The sequence below is a fragment of the Podarcis filfolensis genome (genome assembly GCF_964270895.1).
Source record: "Podarcis filfolensis genome assembly, chromosome: 18".
NCBI lineage: Eukaryota > Metazoa > Chordata > Lepidosauria > Squamata > Lacertidae > Podarcis > Podarcis filfolensis.
Genome location: NC_139622.1, coordinates 8,178,493 through 8,188,913, shown reverse-complemented (window position 1 = coordinate 8,188,913; position 10,421 = coordinate 8,178,493). Strand labels below are relative to the sequence as shown.

The 10,421-nt window shown below is 50.7% G+C and overlaps 2 protein-coding genes across 3 annotated transcripts in view; one reads left to right on the top strand and one right to left on the bottom strand.

Moving 5' to 3' along the window:
- Nucleotides 1-586: 586 nt before the first annotated feature.
- Nucleotides 587-7,359, bottom strand: GDF15 (growth differentiation factor 15). Its single transcript, XM_083594810.1, has 3 exons — nucleotides 7,328-7,359; nucleotides 3,133-3,549; nucleotides 587-2,108 (listed from the first exon to the last, which is right to left on the bottom strand). Exons 2-3 carry the CDS (start codon nucleotides 3,428-3,430, stop codon nucleotides 1,330-1,332), a joined length of 1,077 nt encoding a protein of 358 aa, XP_083450936.1. The 5' UTR covers nucleotides 3,431-3,549; nucleotides 7,328-7,359; the 3' UTR covers nucleotides 587-1,329.
- PCSK4 (proprotein convertase subtilisin/kexin type 4) overlaps nucleotides 6,822-10,421 on the top strand; it is a 22,581-nt gene continuing 18,981 nt past the window's right edge. The window contains exon 1 of one of the 2 annotated variants that reach the window (XM_083594484.1): nucleotides 6,822-7,180. In XM_083594484.1, the coding sequence (XP_083450610.1) occupies nucleotides 7,004-7,180 (177 nt within the window). In that variant the 5' untranslated portion in view covers nucleotides 6,822-7,003. The remainder of the gene's footprint in view (nucleotides 7,181-10,421) is intronic. The other variant, XM_083594483.1, reaches the window with a different exon arrangement.

The window sequence follows — 10,421 nt, the reverse complement described above, 5'->3', positions numbered from 1 at the left end:
ACCAACAACACATCCAAAACACTGGCGACACAAATGAGAATAAGTTAACAATAAATAAGAGGACTGGGTTTTAAAACACACACACACACACACACACACACACACACACACACACACACATATTTAGAACCACAAAACAGGTTTGGGTTTTTTGACAGGTGTTCAGAGAACAGGGGGACATGATCAAACTCGTTTCTCACTCACACACCCCGCAAGACCCTGCTTTTGACATATACGCCCCCAAAGAACCCCAGAATTACTAGTTATCCTCTACATTTAATACCACCCACTTATAAATAAAGCTCTTTGTTTACTGCATTAAAGTGCTTGTAACCTGTAATGGTGTTTCGCTGACACTGTGATGCCCCATTGGTTGGGTTTTTAGGGGACCAACCCTGATTGGTTGGGACGGACTTTTGAGATAAGAGGTGCCGTATTTTTCGCTCTATAAGACGCACCAGACCACAAGGCGCACCTAGTTTTGGAGGAGGAGAACAAGAAAACAAATATTCTGAATCTCAAAAGCCAGAACAGCAAGAGGGATAGCTGCGCAGCGAAAGCAGCAATCCCTCTTGCTGTCCTGGCTTCTGGGATAGCTGCGCAGCCTGCATTCGCTCCATAAGACGCACACACATTTCCCCTTACTTTTTAGGAGGGGAAAAGAGAGTCTTGTAGAGCAAAAAATACGGTATTTGGTTGGGACAGGGTTTTGTGAAAAGGGACCCTGGTTGGGACGGGCTTTTGATAAAAGAAGTCCCTGGTTGGCTAGGACAGACCTTTGAGAAAAGATGGCCTAGATAAGATAGGTCCTTGATCCCTGTTTGGTTGGGAAGGGCTTTCGGGAAAACAGGTCCCTGACTGGTTGCGATGGTCTTTTAGGAAATGAGGTCCCTGGTGGGTCGGGACGGGCGTTTGATAAAAGAGGTCCCTGGTTGCCTAGGACAGACTTTCGAGAAAAGATGGCCTAGATAAGATAGGTCCTTGATCCCTGATTTGTTGGGAAGGGCTTTCGGGAAAACAGGTCCCTGACTGGTTGGGATGGTGTTTTAGGAAATGAAGTCCCTGATGGGTTGGGACGGGCTTTTGATAAAAGAGGTCCCTGGTGGGTTAAGACAAACTTTTGAGAAAAAATGACCTAGTAGTAAAAAGGAGCTGCCAATTGGGCAATGCACTGGCAAGAAGAGACGATGTTCAGCACACACACATCCTCCTGAAAAGTGCTGTTTTGCACCAGAGGTGGCACTGAACCTGGGCTGTTCCTATTGTCCTCTTGCTCCGGACAGACAGGACGCCGCTTCCTGCAAAACCCCTCTCTCCGCCCTCAGCGGGCTACGCACAATGGCAACGTGTGACGATCATGTCGTCGAAGAGCTGCGTCACCACCTTCCCGTCGCTGGCGTAGTGCATGAGGACCATGGGTTCGTAGGCGGCGGGGACGCAGCAGGGAGCCGGCGTCTCCCCGGACAGGCTATGGAGCCTGGCCTTGATCTGGGCATGCATACTGGCCGGCTTGTAGTTGTGGGGGCACGAACCTTCGCAGAACCTCATGGAGTAGCTGCTGGGCGCTAGCACCCAGTCGGACCACCCGATGTCAGCGAAGGAGACCTTGAGCGAGCGGAGGCAGCATTTGGTGTCGCCTTTGCCGCACTCCTCGTCCAGCTGCCTCCGCTTCCGGACCTGCCTGCGCCCCTGCGTCTCGATGTCCAACGGGAGCCACTCTCTCCCTTCCAGGACGGAGGAAGCCACATCTGTGGGAAGCTCCAGACCCAAATGGAGCCTCGGGTCGGGCCCGGCTAGCCACTGCCCCACGGCGTCTCTGAGGTTGAGGACGGGTGTGGTCCTCGAGACCACCTGGGAGGCCAGGAGCGTGGCGGTTTCTCCATCCCCACCGGCCAGTCTGTAGATGTTGACGCGAGCCAACCTGGTCGAGTTGAGCTGGGAGATGCCGGGGACGTGCGAGAACTTCTTGGACAGAGACAGCTCAGCCCGAAAGACATGGAGGTCCCGGCTGAGCGCTGCTGTCCTGGAGACTTCCAGGCTGTATAGGGGCCTGAGTGGGTCGCTGGTGACCCCTGGACCTGCAGCCAATCCATGGCCCAGAAGCTTAACTGTGGAGAGAATGAAGAGAGGAAGACGTCAGGAGCGAGCCAGCAATAAATCACACAGAGTAGGCGATGTTAACTGTTTATTAGCAAGAACACAATCTTTTTGTTATTATTCATTTCTGATCACACAATGCAATAATACACAAAGATGCAAAACCCAAAGATATAAAAGAAACACGTGACAAAAGAAAAACACCAAAAATAATATAGATAAAATTACATTCCCACCATCCAACCTTGGCTCCCCTCCACCACACCCCGATTTCTGTTTTCTATTATGTTAAATCATTGCCTTGCATTTCTTATCTGATTTTCTTTCATATTCCATTTGCACATCATTCTTCTTACACATTCTATAGTCTTAATCTATACATATCAACATATTATTTTGTGAACAGTGTTTATAGAATCTTCAAAGCATTTGCATTGCAATCTTAACTTTTGATTTGACTAGCAAGAACACAGTCTGCACAGAAAATCTAACAGAAAATCTAATTTTTTTGAAGAACGGAAGCCCTTTCTGGATTATTTGAAAAAAAATTACAGCAGGAAGAATCCGCAACCGGGTTTTGAGCTATGAGCAGCAGAAAGAATGAGAGGCGATTGTGTTACGATTACGATTTTTAAAAGAGAGTGAAGATGCAGCAGAATTGGAGAGGGATAAGGAAAACGTCTCGGAAGTGGAAAATAGAAAAGAAATCTCTTTCTAAAATGCATTTGGAATTTTCTGTGTAAATTTTTCGGAAGTTTAATAAAAATATTATTAAAAAGAGAGAGAGAGAGAGAGAAAGCAACAGTCAAATGAAACCACGATCAGGATTTGAATAACAGGCAAGGGAAGGAAATAAATGACAGTAATATAAGTCATAATGCAGTATAAAATAAATGGCAGTTACGGCAGCTTGTAAAGTAATACAACAGGGGCATCACAGCTGGGAAATCGAAACGTAAGGAATTATGAGATTGAAAGTGAACTGAATGATGTCAAATTTTGTGTAAAAAGCTTTATGAATGCAATGAGGCTTACCTTTCGCTCTCAGGGTATGAACAGTTTTCGCTGCGGGTGGCAAGGTCTGGTTCGCTCTGAGTTGTGCCAGCATCTCCTGGTAGACCAGGTGAGCCTCTTGCAGCCCACCTTGACCCAAAGCCCCTCGGACGCTGGGAGGTTTCTCCATCCCAAGCCGCTCCAGGATGCTTTGTTTGACAGCCTCCAGTTGCGGGTGGGTGTCTTGGGGGCCGTGGGGTCTCAGGTCAACCACGCCGGACAGGAGAGACTGCAGGAACAGCACCCAGAGGCTGGTGGCAAGGCGAGAGGCTCCGGGCATCGTGGTTGGAAGTCAGAGACTTTGGAGGTGGCAAATTTCTCCAGCGAGCTGGGCTTGGCTGCCCCAGACCTTTGGCTTTATACCCGAGGCGAAGTTAAGTCACCAATGACGTGGAAGTACTGTAAACAGAGAAAAGGAAAAAAAAAGAAAGAAAAAGATTTTGACAGTCGGCTGTGTGGGTTTTTCTTCCTTTTTTTTCTTCCTTGGAGCAGACAGGTTTATAATAACTCGAAGATGCTTGGGGTAGGTGGGGCCAAAGGCCAGGTTTTCTGCCCTCTGCGGCAGTGCCTAACCGGACAACGATTTTTGGGAAGCCGCAAAGCGGGAACAGAGCGCGGCGGCAGCAATGGTTGCATTTCCCTAGGGAGGTTGTGGACTTCCTTGCGGGTTTTTCAGCAGAGGTCGGTTGGTCATCTGTTGTGGGTGCTTGAGCCGAGATTCCTGCATTGCCGTGGGTTGGGCTGGATGACCCTCAGGGGTCCCACACAACTCTAGTTCTATGATTTCCATCTGTGGTTTCCAGCTGCTGGGTCTCAGAGGCTTACTCTCGGCTCACGGATCCAGGGCAGATGACCGTCCAACCTCTGCTGGAAAACCTCCAAGGGAGACCGCTCCACTGTCAAACAGCTCTTACCACCAGAAAGTTCTTCTTCGTATTTAGCTGGAACCTCCTTTCTTGTAACTTGAAGCCATGGGTTCGAGTCTACCCTGCAGAGCTCAGGCTTGCAAAGCGATGGGTCAATAATAATAATAATTTATTATTTATACCCCGCCCATCTGCCTGGGCTTCCCCAGCCACTCTGGGCGGCTTCCAACAAAATATTAAAATACAGTAATGCATCAAACATTAAAAGCTTCCCTAAACAGGGCTGCCTTCAGATGTCTTCTCAAAGTCTGGTAGTTGTTGTTCTCTTTGACATCTGGTGGGAGGGCGTTCCACAGGGCGGGCGCCACCACCGAGAAGGCTCTCTGCCTGGTTCCCTGGAACTTGGCTTCTCGCAGTGAGGGAACCGCCAGAAGGCCCTCGGCACTGGACCTCTAGAGTTCAAATCGGGCTTTCAGCCTGATCCAAGGCGGCTCTCTTTGTGAGTTCGCTCCTTCTCCAAACGAGCCTTTGGCTTTTGCTTTTTTGGCAACTGGTCTGAACACAAAACATCAGCCAGAGGCGGTTTCCAATCAGCCTCCAAACATGGCCATTTTGTATGTCCAACTAAGACCAGGATGGGGGGCAGGGGGGTCACCTGTGGCCCCCTCCATATGTGTTCAGCCTCCGAAATCCCACCAAACTCGGTTGAATCGGTCAAGAATGATCAGGAATGATAGGAGAGCCTACCAACATTACACTGTGGGGGGTTGGACTAGATGACCCCTGGGTCCCTTCCAACTCTGCAATCGCATGATTCTGACGTTCCCTTCCTTTGATGCGAGGCTTCCTTGCAGAACCCCCGGCGCAAACCGGATCGCACCCTCTCCAAAGGGGCTGGAACGTCAAGTGTTGTTTTGGGAATCTGGGCCTCCTTTTTCCATCCAAATATTTTTGCGGTGATTCGGCGCCTTCCATTATTGGGTCAGTCGGTGGTGAGCTTTCGTGAAGAGCCGAAAATGCCGGCCGGACGATTTACAAGGCAGCGGAAGCCATAAAACAGGCCTGGGTGATCCGTGTGGAATGAACCCGTCCAAACATTGGAGTCGCGAGGGATGTTGATTCACGAGGGTGTCATTGCCGCCGCATCCCATACGCCTCCCCTTCGCCCATCACTAGGGGACCTGCAACCCAAAAACCCTTCCCTGGAGGGAAACAAGACTCTCACAATCATTTCACAACCTCCCCTCCAGGGCAAGGAACAAATTCCTCACCATATTTGAGAAGCCGTGAGCCAATTCTGTTGGGAAACCTTCGCTGAAAGCATGGCTTTGGAGCTGTTTGCGAATGTTTCGCCTCTATGAGACCAGAGGGTTGTTCCTTATAGGGTGGGGATTAGCTTTATGGGGTGCTGGGGGGCTGGTTTGGGGAGAGCGGGGCCTCGCAGGGCATGGCCCAGGCCCCCAAATCATTTTTTTTAATGACCTCTGTTCAGGCAATTGATTTAGAGGGGGGAATCTGAATTGATTTCTCTCAGCCGTCCCTGGAGAATTGAAGCGTTTGAGACGTTCGTTGTGCAAAGTGGATGCTTTTCCCGGAGACTGCAGCCTTCCCACAAAGAAATGTCATTTCAGGGTCCCCTAAAAGGGCAGTGAAAACAGCCTGGGAGGTGTCAGCGAGACGCCCAGAAAGCGTTGAGATTCCACAGCAGAAGAATTAATCGAGGCTGCTTCCAGCTCCAAAAGTCAAACTCCGCTGCTGCAGCTCCATAGAGATTCTTTCCATTCCAGAAATCCAGCGTCATCATTGATGGAGGCAAGCAGAGGACCAAAAGGCCAGTTTTGACCTGGATCCCACCCAACCATGGAGGAGCTGATGAACCCACTTCTCTGGGTGGCAAGGCCAAAAACAAAACATTTATATATGGGAGTAGTTCCAGGTGGTGCTGTGGGTTAAACCACAGAGCCTAGGACTTGCCGATCAGAAGGTTGGCGGTTCGAATCCCTGCAATGACGGGGTGAGCTCCCATTGCTCGGTCCCTGCTCCTGCCAACCTAGCAGTTCGAAAGCACGTCAAAGTGCAAGTAGATCAATAGGTACCACTCCGGCGGGAAGGTAAACGGCATTTCCGTGCGCTGCAGAAGTAGCTTAGTCCTGCTGGCCACATGACCCGGAAGCTGTACGCCGGCTCCCTCGGCCAATAAAGCGAGATGAGCGCCGCAACCCCAGAGTCAGCCACGACTGGACCTAATGGTCAGGGGTCCCTTTACCTTTACCAGATAGCCCCCTGTCATGGATGCTTTAGCTGAGATTCCTACATTTCATGGGGTTGGACTAGATGACCCTTGGCTCCCAACTCTTAAGATTCTATGATTCTATGATTCTCTCCATTGATGAGTGCCCAGGGACTCTGCAGATGGGCAGAGGCACGCTTTCTCTCTCCTATTTATGACTGTAAACCACTTTTTGCATTTAAAAAAATGGAATTGGGGTAATTTATATTATGATGATGAATATTTGGGCTGCATCTAATTCTGATGCCAGTAAAAGCATTTGTGTATAAAAGCAATAAATACTGTACGTAGATAAAATCAATTAGAAGATTGTGGGGGTGCTGTTTTAAGCACACCTGCACCGTTTACAAACGCAAACAAGCAACTTATTCACAATAGGGCGAGCGCCTTGCTTTAAGAAAATTAAAAAAAAACTTCAACTCCCAGCAGAACTTGCGGCCACCCACCCCTTTCCTTTCGCTTGGCAAACGAACGCAAGGCCCCACGGGAGTCGTAGTTCCCGCGCCCTCCCGTTCCGGCTTCCCGTCGCCATGGCGACCGCGCGCCTCCGAACACGTGGAGCTTGACGAGCCCGCCCTTGGTCTCCTGGCGGCGGGCGTGGAGTGAAAATCGAGGCCCAGGCTTCGGCGGGGCGTGCTAGGCCGCACCCCGCTATAAAAGCCACCTGGGAGGGCAGGTCTTCCTTTCCCTGGAAGCCATGAAGCGGGTGGTGGCTGCGGGGCTGGGGCTCTGCCTCTTGCTCCTCTGGGGCCGGTTCTCCCGAGGGCGCGCGGGGCCGCGCGTCTACCTGAGCAGCTGGGCGGTGCGCGTGCCCGCGGGCGCCCAGGTGGCACAGCGCCTGGCGCGCAGGCATGGGATGCTTTACCTGGGACAGGTGAGGGTGGCTTGCATCTACCTGGGCAAGGAGAGCAGCAGCCATCCTTCTTCCCAACGAAATAGGGTGGGGGGAATAATAAAAATAAAATAATAATAATAATAATAATAATGATGATGATGATGATGATGATGATGTGTCCCCCACCCATCTGACTGCCCTTCTCCAGGGATGAGAAGGGATAGGAAAGATGGGGCCAATTTCTTTCCCTGGAAGGAGTCAGGTCGCGTGTGGCCTCTGAGCATGCGCGGAGTGCATTCTGCACTGGAAGACTTGGTGCCAGCCGTTGGTGGTTGCCCCAATATGGAGGTTTGATTGAGCCGGATTGATGGGATCGGGGCAACCCACGGGCAGTCCCAAGGCTCTGCCCTCCTAGCTTGGGTCGAGTGTGTCCTCTGAGCATATCTGGAGTGCTTTTGCACCAAAAGGCTTGGCGCACCCAGACCCAATGCCCGCCTGGAGCAGCGTCCAGGTTTTGTGAGCGGCCCGATAGGCTGCTTTCGAACATGGAGGTTTGATTGAGCCAGGTTGACGTGATCGCGGCAACCCACAAGCCGTCCCAAAGCTCTGCCGTCCTAGGTCGGGTTGAGCGTGGCCTCTGAGCATATGTGGAGTGCCTTCTGCACCGAAAGACTTGGCGCACCCGGACCGAACAGTCTCAAAGCTAGCTCTGCACACCTAGGTCTGGTCCTTACAGATAGACTGCTTCTGAGTATGGGGTTTCCACTTAGTCTTGGTGGCTGATAGCGCCCGGGTGCGGCATCTCAATGCATTTCTTCAGGGAAGTTTTTAATGTGTGACATCGTAGTGTATTTTTGGTCTTTGTGGAAGCCGCCCAGAGTGGCAGGGGAAACCCAGCCAGGTGGGCAGGGTACAAATAATAAATTATTATTATTATTGTTGCTGCTGTTGTGTCTTGCGGTAGTGTAGTTGGCTTTAAGCGGCAGAAAAGCTATGTATTCCTTTTTGTGTGTTTTGTTTAGAATAGGGTTGTGGGCAAAGTGCCTCTGGACCTATGCGGAATGCCGTAATTGTAACAGCTAACAACTCTTCTGTGATAACACACACACACACACAGAATCAGAAGTGTAAAATTGGAAGGGAACCCAGAGCTCATCTAGTCCAACCCGCCGCAATGCAGGAATCTTAGCTAAAGCATCCAGGGCCCACCAGTGTGTAGATATTGCTGGACTCAGCCATGCGAGCAAAACGAAATAGCTCCATGCCCAAGGGAGCTTCTAGTTGAAAATTCAACACAGGGTGGCTATTGAGAACGGTAAGAAATATGGGCTGCATCTGTCAGAGTCAGCATGTTGTTGTTGTTGTTGAGTCGTTTAGTCGTGTCCGACTCTTCGTGACCCCCTGGACCAGAGCACGCCAGGCACTTCTGTCTTCCACTGCCTCCCGCAGTTTGGTCAAACTCATGCTGGTAGCTTCGAGAACACTGTCCCACCATCTCGTCCTCTGTCATCCCCTTCTCCTTGTGCCCTCCATCTTTCCCAACACCAGGGTCTTTCCCAGGGAGTCTTCTCTTCTCATGAGGTGGCCAAAGTCTTGGCGCCTCAGCTTCAGGATCTGTCCTTCCAGTGAGCACTCAGGGCTGATTTCCTTCAGAATGGAGAGGTTTGATCTTCTTACAGTCCATGGGACTCTCAAGTGTCTCCTCCAGCACCAGAATTCAAAAGCATCAATTCTTCGGCGATCAGCCTTCTTTATGGTCCAGCTTTCACTTCCGTACATCACTACTGGGAAAACCATAGCTTTGACTATACGGACCTTTGTTGGCAAGGCGATGTCTCTGCTTTTTAAGATGCTGTCTAGGTTTGTCATTGCTTTCCTCCCAAGAAGCAGGCGTCTTTTAATTTCGTGGCTGCCATCACCATCTGCAGTGATCATGGAGCCCAAGAAAGTAAAATCTCTCACTGCCTCCATTTCTTCCTCTTCTATTTTCCAGGAGGTGATGGGCCCAGTGGCCATGATCTTCGTTTTTTTGATGTTGAGCTTCAGACCATATTTTGCGCTCTCCTCTTTCACCCTCATTAATAGGTTCTTTAATTCCTCCTCACTTTCTGCCATCAAGGTTGTGTCATCTGCATATCTGAGGTTGTTGATATTTCTTCCGGCATACCGGAAGAGTCGTCATAGCCTTCCATTTTTGAGGTTTCCTTCTAAATTGTAGTCTTTCATCGCCCCCACCAATCGTGCCCCCAAACCAATCCACAGTACCGTTTTTGGCATCCATCCGTCTCGAGAGACAATGGAGTGCGCTTCTGGCGGTGAAGTCAAACCGCTGCGTTGGCAGCACTGAAGTGACTTTCCCGGGGTACAAGCCTGGGCCGTGTGTCTGGAGGTCCTGGGCTGCCCAGACGACAAGACCCCCCTCAACCTCAAAGATGGGGTCCAAAGGAAAGCAGAGCGAGACGTTTGGCACCAGCTTGGCTGCAGGAATTGCCAGAAGGAGGCGTACAAGGTGCCATCCAACCGTCTCTGGATCTGTGTCGGATTTCCTTCCGTGCTTTTTCTTCTCCCAAAGATATCCCCGCAAAGCAGTCAAGGCTTGGGGTCAGAGCTCATGCAAAAAACCACCTTCTTGACATTTGGACCCATCCTTGGTCGCACCAACACCATCTCCAGGAGCCTGTCTTTGCATGCAAAAATAGGTTTATTTATTCATTCCGTCTAAATCACAAATTTCCTCCCCATTGTATATTCTCAACAACCCTAGGCCGGAAAGGAAGGACAGGCCATGCAGTGAGTTTCATGACTGAGTGGGGACTTGCACCCCAGGTACTAATCTGACACTCTAACCTAGGGGTCAGCAAACTTTTTCAGCAGGGGGCCGGTCCACTGTCCCTCAGACCTTATGGGGGGCCAGACTATTTTTTTGGGGGGAAATGAACGAATTCCTGTGTCCCACAAATAACCCAGAGATGCATTTTAAATAAAAGGACACACATGTAGAAACACGCTAATCCCCGGACCGTCTGCGGGCTGGATTGAGAAGGCGATTGGGCTGGATCCGGCCCCTGGGCCTTAATTTGCCTACCCATGGGATAATAAGGGTAAAGGGACCCCTGCCCATTAGGTCCAGTCGTGGCCGACTTGGGTTGCAGCGCTCATCTCGCTTTACTGGCCAAGGAAGCCGGCGTCCAGCTTCCGGGTCATGTGGCCAGCAGGACTAAGCCGCTTCTGGCGAACCAGAGCAGCGCACAGAAATGCCGTTTACCTTCCTGCCGGAGCG